The 26,788-nt window shown below is 39.8% G+C and overlaps 1 protein-coding gene across 1 annotated transcript in view; it reads right to left on the reverse strand.

Moving 5' to 3' along the window:
* Positions 1–21,416, reverse strand: part of bckdhb (branched chain keto acid dehydrogenase E1 subunit beta) — an 89,204-nt gene extending 67,788 nt beyond the window's left edge. Inside the window, exons 1-6 of the mRNA XM_010904330.5 lie at positions 21,190–21,416; positions 20,625–20,702; positions 20,397–20,465; positions 16,054–16,187; positions 14,516–14,671; positions 7,675–7,783 (exon numbers count right to left, since the gene is read on the reverse strand). Of these exons, the coding sequence (XP_010902632.1) occupies positions 7,675–7,783; positions 14,516–14,671; positions 16,054–16,187; positions 20,397–20,465; positions 20,625–20,702; positions 21,190–21,385 (742 nt within the window). The 5' untranslated portion in view covers positions 21,386–21,416. The remainder of the gene's footprint in view (positions 1–7,674; positions 7,784–14,515; positions 14,672–16,053; positions 16,188–20,396; positions 20,466–20,624; positions 20,703–21,189) is intronic.
* Between the last annotated feature and the right edge of the window lie 5,372 nt (positions 21,417–26,788).

Genomic DNA, 26,788 nt, shown 5'->3' on the forward strand with positions numbered 1-26,788 from the left:
CACCTACCTAAGCACTGTTGCAGACCATGTGCAACCCTTTCATGGCAACAATATTCCCTGATGGCATTGGCCTCTTTCAGCTGGATAATGAGCCCTGCCACAAAGCAAAAATAATTCAGGAATGGTTTGAGGAACACAACAGTGAGTTCAAGGTGTTGACTTGGCCTCCAAATTCCCCAGATCTCAATCCAATCAAGCATCTGTGGGATGTGCTGGACAAACAGGTCAGATCCATGGAGGCCCCTCCTCGCAACTTACAGGACTTAAAGGATCTGCTGCTAACGTCTTGGTGCCAGATACCACAGCACATCTTCAGAGATCTAGTGCAGGCCATGCCCGGACGAGTCAGGACTGTTTTGGCGGCAAAGAGGGACCTACACAATATTAGGCAGGAAGTCATAAAGTTATGGCTGATCGTGGATGTTAATAATCTGATGCTTATAACAGCGTCACCTAAGGATCAATCCTTACCATTCTTTTGGGAAAACTTAGAAATGGCCTACAGCACCCTATGTCAGTACTAGTAGTGTCATGTTGTGAGTACAGATACAGTTAGGTCAAGACATAAATGGACACTGACAAGTTTTTTTTATGTTCAACAAAATAAATTCAAGTTCATGTTAAATAATGAATGAGTGTAGTCTCTCAGCTTTAATTTGAAGGTATTCACATCCAAATTGGAGGAAGGGTTAAGGAACTACAGATATAATGTGTAGCCCCCCCTTTTTCAAGGGACAAAAAGTAATAGGACAATTGAAAAGCTGTTTAATGGACAGGGGCGGGTTATTCCTTCGTTATTTCTTCCAATGGCACAGGGTCACTAGTGTTTAATGATGATGTGACAGAACACAGAAGCAGTCAGAAGACTTTTGAAGTGTATATTGTATATAATCTGAACCCGATCGAGCATGCATTTCACTTGCTGAAGACAAAACTTAAGACATGAACAAACAACAACTGAAGACATGTTCAGTAAAGGCCTGGCAAAGCATCACAAAGGAAGAAACCCAGCGTTTGGGGATGTCCATCTGTTCTAGACTTCAAGCAGTAATTGCCAGCAAAGGATTCTCGACAAAGCATTAAAAATGAAAATTTTATTTAAGATTGTGTTAATTTGTCCAATTACATTCGAGCCCCTGAAATAAGAAGACTGTTTATGAGAACGGCTGCAATTCCTAAAAATTTCATACGATATTGTTGCTTAACCACTTGAATTAAGGCTGAAATTCTGCACTTCAAAAGCATCTCAGTTGTTTCATTTCAAATCCCTTGAGGTGGTTTACAGAGCCAAAATTATGAAAATTGTGTCAGTGTCCAAATATTTCCAGACCAAATTATATATCAATGGTAACCAAATCAGTAAAAGTTCACCAACCCTTAATACTGTCACACTGAAAATAATCATTAGCTTCACATAGCTGCCTTATCCTGAGAGCTTTCATTAAAATGCTACGCGGATATCAGTCTGGTTAGGCTGAGTAGACATAAGTTTGGAGCCGGCTACTGTTTAACTGGGTCAATCAGTGCTCTTTCATGAATTATGGGTGTGTTCTAGGTGATATTTCAGGAAAACTGAGCAACGTTAAACCAAATGCTATTACTGTTTCGCTATAATATTTTTCCCTTGCTGTTTTAATTTTATCTTTATACTTTCTTGGTACTTGCTAAGGTGACTTTGATGCGCAAATGTTTGTAACAAAGACGGCATTTATTGTTTTCAGACATGTCGATCAGCTACATTTACTGATCTTGTCTGACTGCTGTTGCTTGATGTACAGTACTGTTTGTTGTTGTGAATTATGGTGCTTTGGTACTACATTGTGAGTTGTTGGTTTAGTTGCACTCGATCCAATCACATTCAAATTAACTTTATTCAACACCTATTAGAAAACGCCCCATGCCCAAATGGTTTCAATCACAGCCTGACCAGACTGATATCCATGTAGTGTTTAAATGTACGCCCACAGGATCAGGCAGATGTGCGAGAGTAGGTAATAATACTCTTGGCTAAGGAATGGTACAAAATGGGTCAATACACATTCTTTAATTTAGAAGCATAAAGTCACGCTAAGTTCAGTACTATAAATTGCACACTGACAAAAACATGGCACACCACCTTTAGCAGAATGTGGAAAATCGACTACCCAAGTACTTTTTTAGGGTATTCAGAGATATAATCAAACACAGTTTATGACAATTCAAGAATTGATGGTGGGAAAGACTGGCCTGATTAGAGTTTGTCAGCCACCGACTGCTTTTATTACTGAGCTGGACAACAAAGAATGTTTTGGGTAAAGCCTTAAACAAAACAGTCTCAACAGTCAGCTTGAGTATCTCACAACTTCATATACAGTGGGGAGAACAAATATTTGATACACTGCCGATTTCTACTCATAAAGCACGTAGAGGACTGTAATATTTATCATAGGTACTCTTCAACTGTGAGAGACGGAATCTAAAACAAAAATCCAGAAAATCACATTGTATTATTTTTTTATAATTAATTTGCATTTTATTGCATGACATAAGTATTTGATCACCTACCAACCAGTAAGAATTCCGGCTCTCACAGACCTGTTAGTTTTCCTTTAAGAAGCCCTCCTGTTCTCCACTCATTACCTGTATTAACTGCACCTTTTTGAATGTGTTAACTGTAAATAAGACACCTGTCCACACACTCAATCAAACAGACTCCAAACTCTCCACAATGGCTAAGACCAGAGAGCTGTGTAAGGACTTAAGGGATAAAATTGTAGACCTGGACAAGGCTGGGATGGGCTACAGGACAATAGGCAAGCAGCTTGGTGAGAAGGCAACAACTGTTGATGCAATTAGTAGAAAATGGAAGAAGTTCAAGATGATGGTCAATCTCCCTCGGTCTGGGGCTCCACGCAAGATCTCACCTCGCGGGGCATCAATGATCATGAGGAAGGTAAGGGATCAGCCCAGAACTACACGGCAGGACCTGCTCAATGACCCAGAGAGAGCTGGGACCACATTCTCAAAGAAAACCAGGGCCAAAATCCCTGCTGCAGTGTGTGCAAACCTGGTCAAGAACTACAGAAAACATATGATCTCTGTAATTGCAAACAAAGGCTACCAAATACCAAATATTAAGTTCTGCTTTTCTGATATATGAAATACTTATGTCATGCAATAAAATGCTAATTAATTACTTAAAAATCATACAATGTGATTTTCTGGATTTTTGTTTTAGATTCCGTCACTCACAGCTGAAGAGTACCTATGATAAATATTACCACTTACATGCTTTGTAAGTGGGAAAACCTGCAAAATCGCCACTTGGACAGGCTTCCAACAACCAGCTGACTGAATGACGCACGTCAGTTGAGCTGATGGCCACGTGCAATATAAATCTCGTCTCTGTCCGTCAAAACTGCGATATGCCAGCACCTATGTACTATATTTGACTGAACAGTCTTGTTAGCTAACTATCATGTTGCTTGCTATACACATAAATGATCTACACTTAATTATCTACCCTTTTCTGACATAGTTGTATACTGAACAGGCATTTCCTTGGTTTAAGCTTCCATCACTATGTAAACAGAACTGTCAATCAAATAATCAGGCACACTGCATTGACCAGCGTGGCTGCCTGCGTCTGAGTGCATTCCACTTACTTCCAAAAAATATATATATGGTATATGATTTATATATACCAGAACATACAGTACAAAGACACTGAGTAAAATGCATCTTGCCATGTCTGAAATACCCACAAATCCCATGAAAGTACAGCGAGGGAAAAAATTATTTGATGCCCTGCTGAATTTGTACGTTTTCCCACAGACAAATATATGATCAGTCTATAATTTTAATTGTAGGTTTATTTGAACAGTGAGAGGCAGAATAACCAAAAAAAATATCCAGAAAAACACTATAAATGTTATAAATTGATTCGCATTTTAATGAGTGAAATAGGTATTTGATAAATTATCAATCTATCATTTTAATGGTAGGTTTGAACAGTGAGATCCAGAAAAACTCATGTCAAAAATGTTATAAATTGATTAGCATTTTGAAATAGGTATTTGATCCCCTCTCAATCAGAAACATTTCTGGCTCCCAGGTGTCTTATATACAGGTAACGAGTTGAGATTAGGAGCACACTCTTAAAGGGAGTGCTCCTAATCTCAGCATGTTAAAAGACACCCGTCCACAGAAGCAATCAATCAGATACCAAACTCTCCACCACGGCCAAGACCAAAGAGCTGTCCAAGGATGTCAGGGACAAGATTGTATACCTACACAAGGCTGGAATGGGCTACAAAACCATCGTGAAGTAGCTTGGTGAGAAGGTGACAACAGTTTATTCACAAATAGAAGAAACATAAAAGAACAGTCAATCTCTCTCAGTCTGGGGCTCCATGCAAAATCTCACCTCATGGAGTTGCAATGATCATGAGAACATGAGGAATCTGCCCAGAACTACACAGGAGGATCTCGTCAATCTCAAGGCAGCTGGGACCATAGTCACCAAGAAAACAATTGGTAACACACTACATCGTGAAGGACTGAAATCCTGCAGCGCCCACAAGGGCAGGGTCATGTACCGTCAAATCTTGGGTGAGAACCTCCTTCCCTCAGCCAGGGCATTGGAAATGGGTCGTGGATGGGTATTCCAGCATGACAATGACCCAAAACACACGGCCAAGGCAACAATGGAGTGGCTCAAGAAGAAGCACATTAAGGTCTTGGAGTGGCCTAGCCAGTCTCCAGACATTAATTCCATAGAAAATCTGTGGACGTAGCTGAAGGTTCGAGTTGCCAAACGTCAGCTTTGAAACCTTAATGAGTTGGAGAAGATCTGCAAAGAGGAGTGGGAAAAAATCCCTCCAGAGATGTGTGCAAGCCTGGTGGCTAACTACAAGAGACGTCTGACCTCTGTGATTGCCAACAAGGGTTTTGCCACCAAGTACTAAATCATGTTTTGCAGAGGGTTTGAATACTTATCCCACTAATTAAAATGCAAATCAATTTATAACATTATTGACAAGCATTTTTCAGGATTTTGTTGTTGTTATTCTCTCTCACTGTTCAAATAAACCTACCATTAAAATTATAGACTGATGATTTCTTTGTACGTACAAAATAAGCAGGGGATCAAATACTTTTTCCCCTCACTGTAGCTCCAGTATAAGGGTTACGCGGTAAAAACACAAAGTATAGAAAAGCCTTTGCCATTCATAATTTATATTTTGGTTATTTATAAATGTATTCACTCACTGATTTATAAATTTATAAATAAGTTACGCATCCTTTCTCATCCAAAAAGTATTGTCAGAACAGAATTTTGTGAATATATTTGTAAATAAATTAAATATTAATTTGTAAAAAGTATGGCCTACATAGTTAATGAATAAAATGAACAAAAAGCTGCCAAATACACTGCTCCATAAACACTCAAACTACCTATACAGCTTCTGTAGCCAGAAAAGACTGTTTGTATGTAGCTAGCAAGTTATCCCCAAATGTCAGGCATATGAGCTAACAAACGTGCAGTTGCTAGCTTAACAAAACCTTCAGAACCTTTGTATGGCTAACAAGTTATAGTTACTGACCTGGTAGCCGAATATCGGATAACATTTTCCTCCATACATTATTTGTAGCATTTATATCTCTATAAATATTGTCTGACAGATTGAAAAGGGCAAGACACCCGGTGACCGCACATATCAGCCTCTCCTCTATATTTAGTGCGTAGTGATATGGAAAGGCCTTGTAACAAAATTGAAAAGGACTTGCAAAAAAACTATGCATACACAACGCTAGTGGCGCACTTGGTGTGGCCGAGTCCTAAAGCCTCTATCACACTATCAGCATCAATGCTCCCTGGAACACTGGAAGTTCATTCATTACTAATGGAACACTACCCAAGCTGTGTGTCACTTGAAAGCGATCTGTTTGCAGCACCCGTTGGATTTATTGAATGTATGCATCAAGACGTATGCAAATCCCCTTGGTATATGTGGTACCAATGGGTGAAATTAGAACTTATTTTGCATTCCCCAACTATGCATTCATAAAACTTTGAGGATTGACCCTGTAGGTGTCAACAAAGAGTAAGGTAAATTTGATAGACTGGGTTGCGTTTCATTTTTCTACCACATGATTTGACATTTTTCATCTTATGCGACGATCTACCAAATGGCACAAGTCCATGACATTTACACACCACAGAAGACAAAACTAAATTGCTTTTCAGAGACAGGTAACGGAATGAGACAAAGGTGTGTAGCTCCTGGCTGGCTGGTTGAGTAATATCAAGATTACTCCCAGAAACTGGTAATTCTTCTCTTACATAACCATAAGCAAATAAACACAATCACTTCAGCTGCCTAACCCATGCAGAAAATATATTTTTGCAATGCAAAAAAAAATAAAAAAATGTTTCAACTTATATTCTGAAACGTATTTAAAAATGTAAACATACATTTCACTTTATTCAAATTACATTTCAGGTATCAAAATGTTTTTAACCTTTTATTCAGAAATTTATGTTAAAATCTATAAAAACATTAATGTTTTCTCCAAATGTATTTCAAAACAATAAATGTTCACAGACCAAAATGACATTAACATAGGACTTGTTATATTTGATCACTTTACAGCAAACCTGAAAATGATCATACCTCTATTTCAACAAGGAACATAAACTGAGACCAAGATCTCTTACAGCTAAACACAAATGTTATTCCCTTAGAGGTTTTAGTGGATATTGGGCCTGGCAAGGACTGTGGGGTCCCTTAGGTGTAACAACTCTGGTAAGGCCACAAATCTCCCCTCTAAAAGAAGGGTTGCAAACTCATCAGGGGCGAAAAAAGTGACAAAGATGCAAACCCCTTACTTCCTTGGATATGCCTACTACCTTGGAGCAGTGGTTAGCACACTCATCTTGGAAGTCAAACATCGGTACTGTATGTTTAAAACAAAAACGTTAAATGTATTCCAAAAAAATATATAAATATATTTAGTATGTATTTTCTAATATTTTTTCAAATGTGTCTTCAACATTATTTGATATATTTTATATGCATTTGGTATATTTGTAAATGTATTCAAAAAGTGTTAATTACATTTACTTCAATACATTAACTGGGCAATTTTTGTAATTCTTTTAATGTATCCCAAAAATGTTTTAGAAAGTATACTTAAAATGTATTTATTTTCCATATTGTATTTATTTACCGAAATTAGAAAACGCTCTGTGGCACCTTCATTGCCATGGTATCAGTGTGGTGAGACCAGTTCATGTTCTCTGTGATGTAGAGGCAAAGTAACTAGAAAAATACTGAAGTCCACGATCAGCTAATTACATTTTATTGTATTCTTTTAGAGGTTGTGAACCTGTCACGTTCCACCATGGCTATAACCTCCTCTTAGACTGTCTCGTTGTTGGAAACACAACCTACATTCACAGCCCATTTAGTCTGGCTGCTTCATACTTGCTCACTTATAATCAGTCCAATTGCAGGCGGCCTGGTTTGATTGCCGTAAACCCACCTGTCACCACGAATATGAAAAGGATGACAGAAGGCCAATGTGAGAGCTTGAGGAAACGGAGATGTTGTAAACACACCCCAGCCACTAAACACCTTTTCAACAAACACACTCAGATCACCTGGGTTTCAGACTAACTCTCTCACTCACCCGCTGCCCTGTAGAGAATCTTGGGCTCAAAGAATATGCAGGGGTTGTGATCTTCGATGCACGACAGCAGCAGTCCCTTACACTGGACAGGACCTCTGGGTATAACAATCTGGGGGAAAATAGACATTTGATAGTACCCATTTCACAGCAATATACCAACCTGAACTGTAATGGCCTCTGACGTGTCATTTGTCTGGCCTGAAGTGGCCAGACTCACAGGCCAGACTCATTTGTGTAAAGTGGGCATATTTGTCCCAACACGGAGCACAATTTGCAAGGGGTGTACATACACATACATGTTGGGTTTTCTGACCTTGTGGGAACCAGAAATTATACAACCCATTTTACTTATTCCCTAAACTTAATGTAACCTTAACCTCAACCGCCTAATCATTGATGTTGACCACACAAAAGCAGAAATATCATAATTAAATCATTATTGTTAGTGGGGAAGGATGTTATTTGAAATGGACTACTTCCCAAATAGTTCGTTGGTGCATTCAAGTTCAGTTCATTTGGCATTGTCCTGATGATTTTCACTTGTTTATTTTGGTCCTGTCGTTGTGTAACACTGCAAGTCCCAAAGACTTTGGGATGAAGCTTTGGATAAAACAATAAATACAGACATTTCTTTTGAGTGATGGAGGAATATATATACACCTTATATATATATATATATATATATATATATATATATACACCTTATATATATATATATATATATATATATATATATATATATATATATATATATATATATATATACACACACATACATACACAACACCACACTAATACTGTGTTTGACCCCCTTTCGCCTTCAGAACTGCCTTATTCTATGTGGCATTGATTCAACAAGGTGCTGAAAGCATTCATTAGAAATGTTGGCCCATATTGATAGGATAGCATCTTGCAGTTGATGGAGATTTGCGGGATGCACATCCAGGGCACGAAGCTCCCATTCCACCACATCCCAAAGATGCTCCACTGGGTTGAGATATGGTGACTGTGGGGGCCATTTCAGTACAGTGAACTCATTGTCATGTTCAAGAAACCAATTTGAAATGATTCGAGCTTTGTGACATGGTGCATTATCCTGCTGGAAGTAGCCATCAGAGGATGGGTACATGGTGGTCAAGGGATGGAAATGGTCAGAAACAATGCTCAGGTAGGCCGTGGCATTTAAACAATGCTCAATTGGCACTAAGGGGCCTAAAGTGTGCCAAGAAAACATCCCCCACACCATTACACCACCACCACCAGCCTGCACAGTGGTAACAAGGCATGATGGATCCATGTTCTCATTCTGTTTAACCCAAATTCTGACTCTACCATCTGAATGTCTCAACAGAAATCGAGACTCATCAGACCAGGCAACATTCTTCCAGTCTTCAACTGTCCAATTTTTGTGAGCTCGTGCAAATTGTAGCCACTTTTTCCTATTTGTAGTGGAGATGAGTGGTATCCGGTGGGGTCTTCTGCTGTTGTAGCCCCTCTGCCTCAAGGTTGTGCGTGTTGTGGCTTCACAAATGCTTTGCTGCATACCTCGGTTGTAACGAGTGGTTATTTCAGTCAAAGTTGCTCTTCTATCAGCTTGAATCAGTCGGCCCATTCTCCTCTGACCTCTAGCATCAACAAGGCATTTTCGCCCACAGGACTGCCGCATACTGGATGTTTTTCCCTTTTCACACCATTCTTTGTAAACCCTAGAAATGGTTGTGCGTGAAAATCCCAGTAACTGAGCAGATTGTGAAATACTCAGACCGGCCCGTCTGGCACCAACAACCATGCCACACTCAAAATTGCTTAAATCACCTTTCTTACCCATTCTGACATTCAGTTTGGAGTTCAGGAGAGTGTCTTGACCAGGACCACACCCTTAAATGCATTGAAGCAACTGCCATGTGATTGGTTGATTAGATAATTGCATTAATGAGGAATTGAACAGGTGTTCCTAATAATTCACACCCCTGCTTATGTCCAGGCCCGTCTGAGGTTTGCTAGAGAGCATGTGGATGGTCCAGAAGAGGACTAGGAGAAGGTCATATGGTCAGATTAAACCAAAATAGAACTTTTTGGTAAAAACACAACTCGTCATGTTTGGAGGAGAAAGAATGCTGAGTTGCATCCAAAGAACACAATACCTACTGTGAAGCATGGGGGTGGAAACATCATGCTTTGGGGCTGTTTTTCTGCAAAGGGACCAGGATGACTGATCCGTATAAAGGAAAGAATGAATGGGGCCATGTATCGTGAGTGAAAACATATTTTGAGTGAAAACCTCCTTCCATCAGCAAGGGCATTGAAGATGAAACGTGGCTGGGTCTTTCAGCATGACAATGATCCCAAACACACCGCCCGGGCAATGAAGGAGTGGCTTCGTAAGAAGCATTTCAAGGTCCTGGAGTGGCCTAGCCAGTCACCAGATCTCCACCCCATAGAAAATCTTTGGAGGGAGTTGAAAGTCTGTGTTGCCCAGCAACAGCCCCAAACCATACATGCTCTAGAGATCTGCATGGAGGAATGGGCCAAAATACCAGCAACAGTGTGTGAAAACCATAAGTATTTGATACATCAGAAAAGCAGAACTTAATATTTGGTACAGAAACCTTTGTTTGCAATTACTGCAATCATACGTTTCCTCTAGTTCTTGACCAGGTTTGCACACACTGCAGCAGGGATTTTGGCCCACTCCTCCATACAGACCTTCTCCAGATCCTTCAGGTTTCGGGGCTGTCGCTGGGCAATATGGACTTTCAGCTCCCTCCAAAGATTTTCTATTGGGTTCAGGTCTGGAGACTGGCTAGGCCACTCCCGGACCTTGAGATGCTTCTTACGGAGCCACTCCTTAGTTGCCCTGGCTGTGTTTTTTGGGTCGTTGTCATGCTGGAAGACCCAATCACGACCAATCTTCAATGCTCTTACTGAGGGAAAGAGGTTGTTGGCCAAGATCTCGCGATACATGGCCCCATCCATCCTCCCCTCAAAGGGTGCAGTCGTCCTGTCCCCTTTGCAGAAAAGCATCCCCAAAGAATGATGTTTCCACCTCCATGCTTCACGGTTGGGATGGTGTTCTTGGGGTTGTACTCATCCTTCTTCTTCTTCCAAACATGGCGAGTGGAGTTTAGACCAAAAAGCTCTATTTGTGTCTCATCAAACCACATGACCTTCTCCCATTCCTCCTCTGGATCATCCAGGTGGTCATTGGCAAACTTCAGACGGGCCTGGACATGCACTGGCTTGAGCAGGGGGACCTTGCATGCACTACAGGATTTTAATCCATGACGGCGTAGTGTGTTACTGATGGTTTTCTTTGAAACTGTGGTCCCAGCTCTCTTCAGGTCATTGACCAGGCCCTGCCGTGTAGTTCTGGGCTGATCCCTCACCTTCCTCATGATCATTGATGCCCCACGAGGTGAGATCTTGCATGGATCCCCAGACCAAGGCAGATTGACCGTCATCTTGAACTTCTTCCATTTTCTAATAATTGCGCCAATAGTTGTTGCCTTCTCACCAAGCTGCTTGCCTATTGTCCTGTAGCCCATCCCAGCCTTGACCAGGTCTGCAATTTTATCCCTTAAGTCCTTACACAGCTCTCTGGTCTTAGCCATTGTGGAGAGGTTGGAATCTGTTTTATTGAGTGAGTCTCACAATAGAAGTGTACCAATCCCCCACCAAATATCACAGTGGGTGCGAGACACTGTGGCTTGTAGGCCTCGCCAGTTCTCCGTCTAACCATTAGATGACCAGGTGTTTGGCAAAGCTGAACTTTTGACTCATCAGAGAAGACGACCTTAATCCATTCCTTATGGTCTTTTGCAAACTTCAGCATGGCTCTTCGTTGCTTCTCATTGATGGCTTTTTTCCTAGGTTTGCACAACTTTAGCCCTGCTCCTAGGAGCCTGTTTCGAACTGTCCTCACTGGGCACGTCAGCCCAGCTGCTGTTCGACATTCTTTTTGGTCACTTGATGTCATCCTACCGTTGTTGAGTGACATTCGAATGAGTTGACGGTCATCTCAATCAGTAGACAGTTGTTTTCACCCTCTACCAGTCTGTAGATGTGTTGTCCCCAATGTCTGTTGCTTGACCTTGTTCTTATGAATCGTCGTCTTTTAAATTTTCAGGATGGAAGCAACCTTACACTCACTGTATCCCTCAGCCAGTAAAGCCAGAATTGAACCTTTCTTTTCCTCACTAAAAGCTTTTCAACTCTTTTGTCATGCTGAATATTAATTTGTTTATTCAAATCACCTTTGAGGTATTACTTGCACTGACATACAGCTGGTTCTAATGCAAGAGGATAGTGATGACCACAGCACTGGTTTTTATACTTTTCCTTGTTAAATAAGATTTGGTTTAGGGAATCACCTAATCGGTACCTCATTAAGTAAAATGAGGTGTGTCTGTGTTGGAATTTAACAGATACTGGAATGAAATGGCTGCCATACATGTAGAGATGCTGATTTAAGAAAAATTAGGCATGATCTCACATTTTGTTCCAGAAATGTATATATATGGACCTGAAAACCAAGATGTCAAATTTTACTATTCACCTTGTGGACACTAGAGGAATGAACTAACCAATTTCTCTTTTAATGCCTAATGAAAGGAATTTCTTGTGGGGGGGCAGCTAAAAAAAACCTAAGACAGGTTTAGCTATCTTTGTGGGGAAACCTGTTAAAACATGAATCACACACAACATTCAAACAATATGCATTTGTGTGGTAAGTAGGGTTAGGAATTGCCAGGGATCTCACCATAAAGATACCATTAAAAACTGTTTGGGCACTGAGCAAAAGTCTGGTCTTTTAGCAGAAACATTAAAGTGCTGAATGTTCCGTGCAACTTCCAGGGCATTTACAGTGAACAGTAAACCAATTGAAGTTAGACCACATAAATATTTTTTTTAACTTTTTTTTAACAGGGAGTCAATTGAAACGCCTGAACTAGAAGGTTGACAATTGAAGGTTGACCATGAATTATGTTTTTCTCATTCTGAAACACTATGGGTCAAATATTTGAATTGTTTTATATGATGAAAGAAACCCCTCTGCAAAGAAAATATTGTATTATTCCATTACAGAGTTAGATTACGAAGAGCATTTGTGAATAATCATGTTAATGGAATATTCATGTAGTCTGTTTGCACTTTTACACACATCTCAAACTACAACACTGCCCATAAACTATTTAGGCTACCTGACTGTTTGTTAAAAGACAACTTAACATGCACCTTTAGTGCTGTGGTAGGAAGCAGCATTGCCCAGCTTTGAGGGGGGTCAATAATCTAATTTGATGGCCTCATAATGCTCTAGAGCTTGGGACCTGTGAGCTTAATGGAGGTAGAAAGCCGGAGGATATTCATTCCAGAATGTATGCTACAATCTAAACCTTCGGGTCAAGTGAGCTACATTAAGAACAGTTGTGTTTGGGAAAACACATTAACGCTGACTGTGCCAAGTTTGCTGGGATCTGCAGCGATACAACATGGTCTTAATCACAAACTGGATATTAGACGATTGGGAAGAAAAACTGCATAAATGCACATAAAAGGTGGAAAAGAGGAAAAGATGCATTAAATGTTGATTCAAGGAAAAAGTTAACATTCTATTTGATGGAAACTAAGAGGGCGACTTCAGCAAACTATTTGAGTCTCTGCGCAGGTATGTTTCAGCGGAAAACTGCGATATAATCCTGACACTTAGGTGTCAAACCAAAAGTGTATTGAAATTCTAGAAATCCGGTACTGGGATTTGATTGTGATTAGAAGTTACAAACCCATTGCTCAACAAGGTCTGCTGCATATGGACAAGAAAGAGACATGATTTAATCAGTCATAATAGTGAGGAAAACCAATTTAATTTATTTCCTATTTAAAAGGATCTAAAGAAAATCTCTAAAGGGCTTTTGGTCAGATACAGCCAACAAACACAAAAACAATATTGCAATAGTCAAAATTATAATAATATTCCACACATGAAACTCAATGTCGTCCCAAATATCTTGTGGAAAGCAGAAGCCGGTATATTTTAGCTTTTAGTTGAGTCTCCTACTCAACCTGATTGAACAGTAATTATGAGTCATGGTGTAGGAAGAAGATAAGGTTTATTAGCTTGACCTTTGAAAAAGACAACAGAGAATGTTTACTGTATTGATTATGGCTGTGGTGCTTGCCTGTGCAAGGGAACATTCAACGCTCATTCATTTCTAGATTGGTGGGGTTATCTGACATTTTGAGGACGCTCTTGTTTTCCTCAGAGCATGTGTATTAAATGCCACGTGCTCACAGACCTACCATGTACTTTTGTTGAACTCCAGGTGACCGGGTATGGTGAAGTGGCTCTGGCATGGATTTGATTTGGGTCTATGCGCTTCATTTTTATTTAATTTGTACCGATGGAAAACTAGCAGTAGCAATCAGGATATTAACGGAGTGCAGGAGTAGGTCAACAGCAATTTGAGGCACATCGTATCATCCCATCAACAATTCATAAAGTCCAGTATGTGTTTAATCATGTCTGTACACTTTTCTCTAGCAAAATATTTCTCATAAGTGAAGTGAACAGAGATTGGCTAACCTACAGGGAAATCTGGTTATATGGTGCTGTAAAAGTACTGAGAACCAATCAGGTAATCCTTGTAAATACTAATTGGTTCTTAACAGACTTGGCTGGTAAAGGTTTGATAATAAAAATATATATTTACTAGCAAAGCATCTAAAATGATGGCGCTCCATCTAAACTGATGGAGAATTGAATAAGTAGAGAATTCTACTGGATGGAATTACAGAGAGGGAAGGAAGAAATTATGAAGGAAGTAAAAATAAACAAAGGTCTAACCTTGATCCCTGGGCAGTGGGCGAAGAAGGCTTCTGGGCTCTGGGAATGGTAAAGCGAGCCATGCCCCACGCAGCCCCAGGGTGCCCGGATTGTGAGGTTCCCACAATCAAACAGGTTGCCAGAGCGATAGCGGTACTTGGCTGCTTCGTTTACAATCTGAGGACAGATGAGAGGTACAGCAAATTATTATGTAAATAATTACTCACGTGGCGGAGGTCAGCGTTATAGTCGGGGGGAAGATTGTCTGCAGTGATTTTCTTGTCTTATGCTATGATGACTCCTGCACTCCCGGCACCTGCAAAATCTGAGGTGAGCGAGCGAGTCCTCCTTCAAGGGGATCTGATTGACTTCCTGGTTGAATATGAAGTTGGGCTTAAGAAGCAGAATATCGTAGAGCAGATGCCTAAGAGGAAGACATGCTGTGGCCTTCAACCCTTCTAAGCCTATTGGGAGTGGCTCCAATAAGCCAGGATCCTATTTAAATGCAGATTTTACAAATTTGGAAAGGGAGAAAAGCAAGTGTAGATTCTGATAATAAGATAGACCTTCTTCCTAACAAAAATCAGTTTGAGGGTTTTTAAGATCGATGCTTACTATAACATTTAGTACTCGTCAATGCATGGGCATTATCATATGTAAAGACCTTCAAACCCCTATCAACATGGTTTCAGAACAAAAGCAACCCTAATGTTTTCATGGTTGACAAGAGCCTGACTCCTCATAAGTAATAATATGGACAGTGTTTTTAATTACAACATGATTGTGTGGAGGCCTAATCACTTATGAACAGAGAACACACCAGGGGAAATAATATTTTCCACTAATTACACAAGATTGATATGGATGCAAATGAGGCATGACAAAATCAGCATCCGAGATGCAGAAATGGGGAAGAAGTCCAGAGAAAGTAATACCTGATCAAATCTATACCAATTAGATTCAGGGTTTACAGTGGCTCGCTCTCAGAAGTATTTAACCCCCAGGACATATACTGAAATCATTTACAAGATGAAAATGGATGAAATGTGGTAAGGTCCAAGGGGTTGAATACTTTTGAGAGTCACTGTAGAAATAATCTAAATAAGTGATATTGAACCTTTTCAGCAGGAACCCAAATTTTGGGGGAGAAAATATGTTTCTGTTTTGTCTAATTGTATGCTGTCCCCAGTGCAAAACGTTGCGAGTTTGGCAAATGTGTTTCTGCCTTACGAAACGTTGTTTGGATAGCTTGTAAAGTTTTTTAAATCAAAAACTAACTAGAAAACCAGGTCTGGAGTGACCATTATGATTAATTTTCATAATACTGCTAAATGTTAGTTTAGTTTAACATGGGGAATGTCAACAGGCTTTGCGGTTCAGGTATTGCATGTTGAATGTGTACATGAGGTGAACACCTGATAAAAGAAAAATGTATTGAATTGTGCAATCAGACAAAATGTAAATGTAATTTCAGGGCTGAATTTCTCACCCCCCAACCCAAAATACCACTGGTCTACTGAAATAGCCTTTATGCACAGAAAGCAAAAACACTGACACACCTGGTCAAAGGCAGGATAAATGTAGTCAGCAAACTGGATCTCAGCGATGGCTGTGGCACCGGCGGCGGCTGCCCCGATTCCAAATCCCACAATGCCCTGTTCACACAAAGGAGTGTTGAAGACACGATCTTTACCTGAAGAAGAAGAGGAAGCCAGGATTAGTCAGTTATCGCCTTACCAAAGGGATGTAATGAAAACAAATGAGATTCAGATCCAGAGGAGATCCTGTGCATTGGTGAGTTTATAGTGTCCACTGTGGTGGCATATGTAGCCACTTAAAAAAGAATTGAATTACAACAATGTTATACTGTAAATATTATTTAAAATATAACAATTGCACACTACCGCACTGTAGCTAGATAAGGAGCAAGTGGTAGCTATATGCTAGTGACTCTTATTCACATTTTAGTCATTTAGTAGATGCTTTTATCCCGAGCAAATTCAAGTTGGCACAGATTTTAAGAATCTATGTGGAACAACCACACAACCCAGTAGTAGTGCACTCAACTCAGTTAATTCTTATCAGGTAAAAGTCAGTGCTGGAACCAAGACAGTAAAAACAAACAAACAAATACAGGCAGAGTTAGTTCAGCAAGGATACAAAGTGATTGGTTGTAGTTACATTTGGTATTATAAAGATTTTTCTGAAAATGGGGATAGACACTCTGCTATCGTAGTCTCAATAGGAAGAAGATTTCACCATTGGGGTGCAAGGAAAGAGAAGAGTTCTGACTAAGCAGATTAGGAGCTGCCTTCCCATAGTTGCATAAAGGTCAAAAGGGATAGAACAAAGAGCCCTGAGTGGGATGCAAATTTTGAGCATTGCTTGAAGAAAAGGAGGGCAATCTCCCCTTGCTGCTTCATAGGTAAGCACTGAAAGCCAGCGGATCGAGCAGAGGAGTGGGATGACATGGAAGGAGTGGGATGACATGGAAGGAGTGGGATGACATGGAAGGAGTGGGATGACATGGAAGGAGTGGGATGACATGTCATGTCATCCACATAGCAATGATTGGAAGGACCACGTGAGGACATGACAGAGCTAAGTGACTTGGTGTATAGAGAGACAAGGAGAGGGCCTAAAATCTGACTATGCGTGGGTAGAAAAACATCTGTATTTCTTAAATCTTGCACTATCTATTTAAAGTGTTTCTCACAAGAAAAATATATTACACCACTGTTGAATAAATATAGGAGAAACTTGCAGTAATTAAATGCAGCCTAATAGGGCCCAAAAAATACCATGACAGATGACAGGGTTTTTCAGTTGTCGTCCCTCGTTCCACCCAACCCAGCATTTGCTTCATAAGTGTCGGTGTAATCATTGGACAGTCTCCTTAAAATACCATGTAGTCTCAAAATAAGTGAAATTCAGAGAGAAAGGACTCCTCCTCCACTGGAGTGAAGCAAGCAGGCAGTGACGCACTAAAAAGCCCTAGTCTGAATAATAACAAAAAAAACTATTTTTCCACCCTCAGCCCTATAATCTTGACAGCAAGCCGCAGGACTGGGGCTCTAAATTTGGGGAGGAATGTTATTTTGGTTCCTCCGCTTTGTTTAATTGCCAGAATGCAAGTCTTTGCTTTCTTTAATCCGTTCGAACCTTGTTCCTGTCCGGGCCAGGGAGACCTGACCTCGAGTGACCTCCTTTCTCACCACCGACCGGATTCTATTAACGCACCACAGGCCCTCCGAGAAATTAATAAAAAGGCCAACCCGTCACAGCTCAATCAAAATCCTGTGTACTTGTAGAACATAGCCAACAATTACATCTGGTGATCAATGAGTAAATTAGATTAATATGCTGTAGCACACTCTCACATGTTTGAGCCATCGATGGGTCTGGTCATTCATCAAGATTTATAATTTTCATTCCGGGCAAAAGGCTGCAGCCGACGTGGCAAGACATTTCCAGGTGAACGCTTAGGAGACACCGCCGTTGAACACGTTAGCGTAACAGTGCCTGGGTGAACACTTCAGCCACACAAACTGACATCCGTACATTCCCTGTAAACCTGTATTATAATGGTGTAGTGAGAGGGGGTTTGTGGGCACTACCCGTCACTTAACAACATGAGATGGAAAATAATGATCCTTCGCAGAAGGTCAACACTGCTGACGTCAAGAACAACAAAAGGCAACACAAAGGGGGAGATTTGCTTCGGCTTTTCCAAAACCTAATCACACATTTTCACCAAGCCAGGGATGAATCACGACCGGTGTCCACATTATGGAGATGACACAGATGTGTTCCACATTATCGTCAAGCAGTGCACAAAAGATACAATGGACATTTCAAAAAGGGGACATTTGAAGCAGCAGTGTACAAGCATTCATTCTGCATTTATTTGTATGAATAAAATATATTAAATTATGCTGCTGCATTGCAGACAAAAGTATTTACTACTTTTTTTGAACGTAGCATTGCCTTCAACCGAGGCAAGTAGGTAATTCTATGCAAAGACCATCTCACAGACACATGTGTACACTAATGTGTGGGCAGACACCCTCGCCATTCACATTTTTTCACCCATTTGTGCATAAAACAAATGAAAATCTGCTGCCACCTGGTGGTATCAGAACGTCATCAACATAAAAGGGACAACCATAGACAATAGAACAGTAGATGGGCTGATGTCATAGACTAAATCTGAATGGAGCAATTTGACAGCCATCTTCTCTGGGACCTCTCCTAAACAACCTACAATACAAAGACATGGTAGGAGTGGCATTTCAGTTCGTATAACAGTTACTAATATATAAATAGCCACTGTCATGCATAGCATAACACATAAAATGACTGTCCTTTTCAGAATATTAATAAACAAATCCATTTGAAATCGTTTTCAATAATTTATTAAGAGTACAAAATGGCTATGGTCTAATGTAGGAAGATACAGGACAGTACTTTAAAATGTACATGTATTCCCAAAGATAACAATTAACATCTCATCTTCATCTTATCTTCATACGCTTATCCGGTATCGGGTCGCAGGGGGCAGCAGCTCAAGCAGGGGACCCCAAACTTCCCTTTCCCGAGCCACATTTGCCAGCTCTGACTGGGGGATCCTGAGGCGTTCCCAGGCCAGTGTCGAAATATAATCTCTCCACCTAGTCCTGGGCCTACCCCGAGGTCTCCTCCCAGCTGGACGTGCCTGGAACACCTCCCTAGGGAAACGTCCTGGGGGCATCCTTACCAGATGCCCGAACCACCTCAACTGCGTCTCTACTCCGAGTTCCTCACGGATGGCTGAGCTTCTCACCCTATCCATAAGGGAAAAGCCAGCCGCTTGTACTCGCTATCTTGTTCTTTCGGTTCTTTCTTTCATTCGCAAAAAGCAGCTATGAGATCACCGAACTGCAACCCCTCCCCATCCCGACTATGCCTCGATATCCTGTCCATAAAAGTTACAAACAGGATTGGTGACAAAGCGCAGCCCTGGCGGAGGCCAACTCCCACCTGGAACGAGTCCGATTTACTACAGAGAACCCGGACACAGCTCTCACTTTGGATGTACAGGGATTGGATAGCCCTCAGAAGGGACCTCCTCACCCCATACTCCCGCAACACCTCCCACAGTATCTCCCGGGGGACCCGGTTAACAATTAATTGTGATTTTAAATTATAATACATGAATGTATTTGTATATAAATATTATCATTTCATTTTAGAAATCACAATTTTAGTAACAATATGCTAAACGGAGCAAGTGAGCTTCACTGAATTTGGTATGCTAACAGTAGCATAGTAATCAGAGGACAGAGATAAGAGTAACAAGGCTACTTTTTTGTGGACAAAGGCTACCCAACATCACCATCTGCTGATTATATACAGCAATCAGTTTTTTTTTGACGAAAACACTTTATTCCACATACGTTGTGTGCTATTTCCTACTTTACTGTAGCAAGCTAGCTGAGACCGTGAATTTAAAAAACAAACTGGATTAGCTTTCTTGTTCACAGATTAAAAACAAGGTATATAAAGTTAAGTATGTTATCATACATTTCTACACTATTACTGGTGCGTGAACAATGTTTCCCACCTCCTTTGAATCATTCACCTTTTTTCTTGAACAAATAACTGCTGCACAAAATACCCCCATGACTAGTGTTAAGTGGCCTGACTTTTCCGAACTGGTCCCAGGTAAGACCCCTTAGGCAGCCAAAACAATAATTTAATGCAGTTTTTCCAAAAGGGATGCAGTTTTTGCTCTTGCTCTATTCTAATGAAAGTCTTGAGGATACGTTGATTAGCTGAATCAGATGTGTGAGAGTATTAGGACAAAACTGTGCAGGAATGGGAAACACTTATTAGGCTGAAGATAATGGATTCTGAGTCTTACCATATTTGTCCCGGAGACCCACAGTGCAACGAAATACACCACCAAAGGCCACATCTTCTCCAAAGATTACTGGGGAGCAGATACAACGAGATTTCACACATACACAACCCATATATACATATGTAGATCTTGTTTCTGAACTGTACATATTAATTCACACAACATTTTGCAAGAGATGTAGATTAATCAGAAAATATATAAAATGCCAGTTGAAACCAGGTGCATTACCTGCAGTTGGGTCACTGGCAAGTGTGTTGTCCAAGGCACTGGTCACAGACTGGAATAAGTTCATCTTTGTAGTGGGGCCTACAAGACGTTGTGAGAAGGTCTATCATTCATGCCTTGGTTTTATGGCAAGTTTTTTCACAGAAACAATACGTTTTGAAATGTAACACTACTGCCCAACAGAAACACAGTGAAATGCCTTCACAAGTTCGTGTTGAACGTAAATTCTATACAAGCCGGTATCTATTGACATTGCCATGTAGAATAATATAAGATCTGAATTGAAAACTGGAGCATACAACGAACCAGCCAAGAAAAATTACAGCCAGATGTACAACATTACAGACATAAAAAGTGAAAAATGATCTCGCTTTAATAGCCAGGTAGCTATGGCTAACCAACAACGGATTGTTACTATGTAATTTCGAAAGTTGTTAAAGACCGTAATCTAAAGATATTGCCAAAGATCTTAGCCTTTTTAAAAACGTAGCGTTCATACTACAGCTCTTCAATGTGTCAGTTTGACGACGTGTTTGAACATCGGAGAAGGCAAGGGCATTTCACTTACCATACATTGTCGGGACAGGGTCAGGGTGGTAGGTGAAGTGCGATGCATGCTTTATTTGTGTTTTTGTTTGGGATGAGCAATTCGGGGATAACCTCAACAGAGTTGTACCAAAAGAGCTCTGAGCACCGCTGTTTACATTTGCGGTATAGGCTTTTAAGCCTGCACCTCTGAACAGCAACCTTGCAGAAGCCGCCATTGCTGTTGTGAGAGAACAGAAATGGATCAGCGTCCTGTGAGAAACATTGAAGAAACACTTCCGGGTCACGAAAATAAGGAAAAATTCAAAATAAAAGAGACCAATTTCTTACGTCAAAACTGACAAATTGAGTTTATTCATTGTTTAAGAAAATGTGTTTCTCCAAAAATTTACAACAATTCATATTTGATCATATTTAAGAGTCATTTCAATAAAAAAGTGGGTATTAAAACACGTTCCAAGGGCAAAATTCAGACAATGCCAATGGCTGAATACATATTGCCTCATAGATAATAAACTATTGAACATTCCACAGAGAAAGCAATGTAAGTAATGTTCAGGAGAGTGTATAGAGTAAGACAAACCTGTCTAATCATGGGGAATGGTGTGCTACACCTAGCAACACAATATGTCCCACACACTATTTTTCACAATATAACTCAATGGAAATGAAATACATATTGATTCATACAGAAAACACTGGTCTATACACCACAGTGAATATATTGTAAGAAATATTCGGGAGAGTCTGTAGAGTGATTCTATGCAAAAAAAATCAAGGGGCACTATGTATTTGCAATTGTTGCTGGCGTTTTACTGCACTCACACCATTGGCCACAATGTAACTCAATGGATATGAAATACATATTGCACTATACAAAAGAAACGGTTCTATATGCTGAAGTGAATGTATTGTAGGAAATGTTCAGGAGCCTCTATAGAGTGAATATATGCAAATAAAAAATCAAGGGGCACTGTGTATTTGCAATTGTTGCTGGCATTTTACTCCGTCCATACCATTGGCCACAATGTAACTCGATGGATATTAAATACATATTGACTCATACAGAAAAAACTATTCTATATGCCGCACTGAATGTATTGGAGGAAATGTTCAGGAGACTGTAAAGAGTGATTATATGCACACAAAAATCAAGGTTCACTATGTATTTGCAATTGTTGCTGGCATTATAGTCTGTCCATACCATATTGATTTTACTAAATACTACATCAGCATTTCAAGAATGCCAAAAGAGATTACTTGTTAATTTATCTTCAGCTGATCAAGTAAAACCATCTCGTCACTTCAAAAAGGATATTTCCCAGTTAGAAGCATTGGATTCAACCATGTTTTCACAATTCATGGTTCAACAACAACTTCATTATAGTTGTGTAAGGATACAATTGAACAATCTGTTCAGGACATTCTAACTTCTTAGCAAATGACCTGCTCTACATTCACAGTATAAACACAAAACAACTCATGGTAGAATCAAGGGAGAATTCTGCAGAAAGTATTGGTGAATACCTTGTTTCAGTCCAACATAACAGAAATCCAAAGGCTCCCAACAATCCAACTGTTATGTTACCCATACCCCAAAGGCTTTGCTTATGAAAATGGACACAATGAGGATGCACTTACCTAGAAGCATTAATTTACCTTCCATATTTAGCAAACACACATATACTCTTCCCAGTAGTCACATTTTCAGATGAATACTAATGTATGAAACTTTATAAATATCATGACCAGCTTTGGCATGCAAACTGCACTAAGACATCAAAGCTGCCAGTGGGCTATACATTTAAATTACTCAAGAAACTGTTGCACAAGGACACATCCTGCCTTCTTCCATAAGTACTGTAGAAGTTCTCCACTTTGGTCAGAAAGAAGTAACTCACATGTGCACTGACAAATGCAAGGAATGTGATTCCTCTCAAAAGAAAGACATTCCTAAAACAACACTTTCTTCACTGGCTGCTGAGGATTTTGATACAATAAACCAATATGGAAATTGGTTCAATGATAAGTTAATTGATGAGTACCTTGATCTCATTAAATCAAATTTGGAAGATCACTCAGTGCTGATGTGCCATGCGTCTGTCATTAGCCAACAGCTACAAAATCTATTTTCTGAAAGTATGGTTGTTCTGCCTAAGGTACCTAGAATAGAACACAATTGGTGGTGTTTTGAGAATGTAATAATACCTGTGAATTTAAATGACCATTGGGTGGCCATAGCTATACACATTAAAAAGAAAGTACATGCAGACAACTGTATAACACTGAATGTTAAATTAATAGACTCCTTAAAGCAATGAGAGAATAAACTGCAGGGCATTCTTCACCCCCTACAGAATTACTTGGCATTACAGTATTTGGCTTTACATGGAAAGGCTTTGGACATTGTTCTGAAATGTGAATTTTATCATCGTTGTGGGAATTTCAAAGCTCAGGTAGCTGGAAGTATTTGTGGTCCCTATGTGTGCTTGTTCATCAAAGCAGTCCTATTTGGAGATATCATTAATGAATTCATTCATAACAACATGAGATGTTCTATTTTATATAGAACTATGAGAAAAAAGGTCAGAACATATTCATCAAAACAATGTCAGAACATAGTCATCAAACAGTGAACACCATGAAAAAATGCTTCCATGTACACAGCTACAAGAACATTAGTCTGCTGATAATGAGATTAATCTGCAGATAATGTGCACATGCACTATGACTCTTATTATGTTTGGTGTATTTCAGGTGCTGATATACAGACCAATGGTATGGGCGGAGTAAAGCGCCAGCAACAATTGAGAATACACAGTGCCCCTTCATTTTTTTTGCATATAGTCACTCTATCCACTCTCCTGAGCAATTTCTACCATACATTCACTGGAGCATATGGAATAGTTTTTCTGTTTGAGTCAATACATATTTCATATCCATTAAGTTACATTGTACCCAATGGTATGGGTGGAGTAAAATGCCAGTAACAATTGCACATACACAGTGCCCCTTGATTTTTCAGCATACTTTGAATCTAAAGACTCTCCTGAATATTTCCTACAACACACTCACTTCGGCAAATAGAAGTTTTTTCTGTATGAGCCAATATGCATCCCATGTACAGTATAGTATAGGCTTATGCCTTGGGGTCTGAACAGAGTGTGGAAAAAATTGCTAGAGGTAGCACACAGTGCACATCCAAAACTCATTTTATGCTGTTAGTAGACACTCGCCTGAACAATTCCTACATTACATTCACTGCAGTGTATAGGGTATTTTTTGCTCTATGATGCAAAATGTATCGCATGTCCAGTATATTATAATTTGTTGCAATGGGGGAGGAGGTGGAAAGTATAGTGTTGCTGGTTTTAGTGCAGAGCTCTGGAAAAAATTAAGACACCACTCCAAATTTTTCTTAAATGTATGTATGTATGGCAGCCATTCCATTCCAGTGTCAGTTAAATTCTAACACAGGCACACCTCATTACTTAATGAGGTACTGATTAAGTGAATTCCTGAAACAAATGTAATTTGATGAGGAAAAGTATAAAAACTACTGCTGTGGTCATCACTATCCTCTTGCAAAAGGACCAGCAGGATGGCAAAAACAGTGCAAGTAGTACCTCAAAGGTAATTTGAATTAAAAAAATTACTAATCAGCATGACATAAGAATTGAAAAGAAAAGCTTTGAGTGAGGAAAAGAAGGGTTCAATTCTGGCTTTACTGGCAGAGGAATACAGTGAGCATCAGATTGCTTCCATCCTGAAAGTTTCAAAGAAGGCAGTTCATAAGAACAATAGGCATGGTGGACAACACAACTACAGACTGGCAGAGGGCAAAAACTACTGTCCGCTGACCAAGATGACTGTCAACTTAGATGGAGACCTGGAGAGGCTTACAAACCACAGTGTCTCGCACCCACTGTGAAATTTGATGGAGGATTGGTGATGATCTGGGGATGCTTTCAGCAACTCTGGATATGGGCAGATTTGTCTTTGTGAAGGACGCATTAATCAAGTCAAGTGGAAGAACACCCGCTTCTTTCTGCTCTGACAATGTTCCCCAACTCTGAAAAAAAAATTTTTCAGCAGGGCAATTCTCCATGCCACACAGCCAGGTCAATCAAGGCGTGGATGGAGGACAACCAGATCAACACTCTGTCATGGCCAGCCCAATCTCCAGACTTGAGCCCTATTGAAAACCTCTGGAATTTGATCAAGAGGAAGATGGATGGTCACAAGCCATCAAACAAAGCCGAGATACTTGAATTTTTGCGCCAGGAGTGGCATAAAGTCACCCAACAGCAATACTAACGTTAACCTAAGTACAACAATAGTATTTTGTTGTTGAAAATTGAATATTAATTTGTTTTCTTTGCATTATTTGAGGTCTAAAAACAGGGCATCTTTTTTTTTTGGTTATAACCAAAACAAATGCCTTGTTTTCAGACCTCAAATAATGCAAAGAAAACAAATAACCAGTTGATGTTTTCTACAAATAAATACTCTAACAATATTCTTATTTGGAATTTGGGATTAATGTTGTAAGTAGTTTATTGAATAAACCAATGTTAATTTTACTCAAACACATACCTATGAACAGTAAAACCAGAGAAACAGAAAATGTTGCAGTTATCTCTTAATTTTTAGTACTGTATAACTAATGAGCACCAGAAAATTAACAAGAATTACACTGTGAAGGCTTCATCAACTCATTTTTAAAATATGAAATGTTTACAACAGCAGTTTACTCCATCTTCATTTCTCAATGTGCTCCTCAGAATATTATTCATCCCTTGTGAAGTACTATTTAAACAGCAGGTTTATTTTGTTTACATGTTTTAATATGTAGATATTCTATTCATTATCTATATCTTTACAATATACACTAAGCAGAGGCAAAATATATTAATTTAATATTATTAATATCGCGGGCCTTTATTTTGAAGGCTAAACCCGAAAACCGGATGTCTTATTGTTGCTACCTAATCTCTAATATTGCCAGCATTACGCTAAGAAATGGAAAAAGGGAATGATGACAGGATCCGTTATTAGGCGAAATGTGTGGTGATTGGTTGAAAAAGTGGGTGGTGTCACATGGGTCAAGCATCTTTTCCAATCACAATCCGTTGGCATCGACCCTAACCAAGATACTTGGTGGAAGATGGGAAAAACTATAGACATAATAAAGAGTAGACACCGCATTGGCTGCTGGGGCGCGAGAAATACGGCCGCCATCTTTGACCGGTCATACTCCTATTTGCGTAGCAGAAGCAAGGAGCATACTCCTGCTCATATCGGCGGACCATCGAAAGCAGGGCTCGGGGGATTACTTTTCACAAGTAATATTTAACATTACCGTATTATTGGTTGTATTTTGTGACTAGAATATTACCAGAGAGTTGAGAAGGAGCAAGGATCTTTGATATTACTGTACTGAAATCGTATCCAGCTAGCTAGGCTATGTTTACTGCACCAGCCGGTGTTCACCCAGCGAACTGAGACTTGATAAGTCATATTCTATAACACTGACTTAGATTACAACGGACTCAATAATGCTATTGTAGAAATAAAGCAAATATTACTGGTATAACATTGGCCAGCTAATTATATATTTA

Source organism: Esox lucius, chromosome 20 (assembly GCF_011004845.1).
Source record: "Esox lucius isolate fEsoLuc1 chromosome 20, fEsoLuc1.pri, whole genome shotgun sequence".
Taxonomy (NCBI): Eukaryota; Metazoa; Chordata; class Actinopteri; order Esociformes; family Esocidae; genus Esox; species Esox lucius.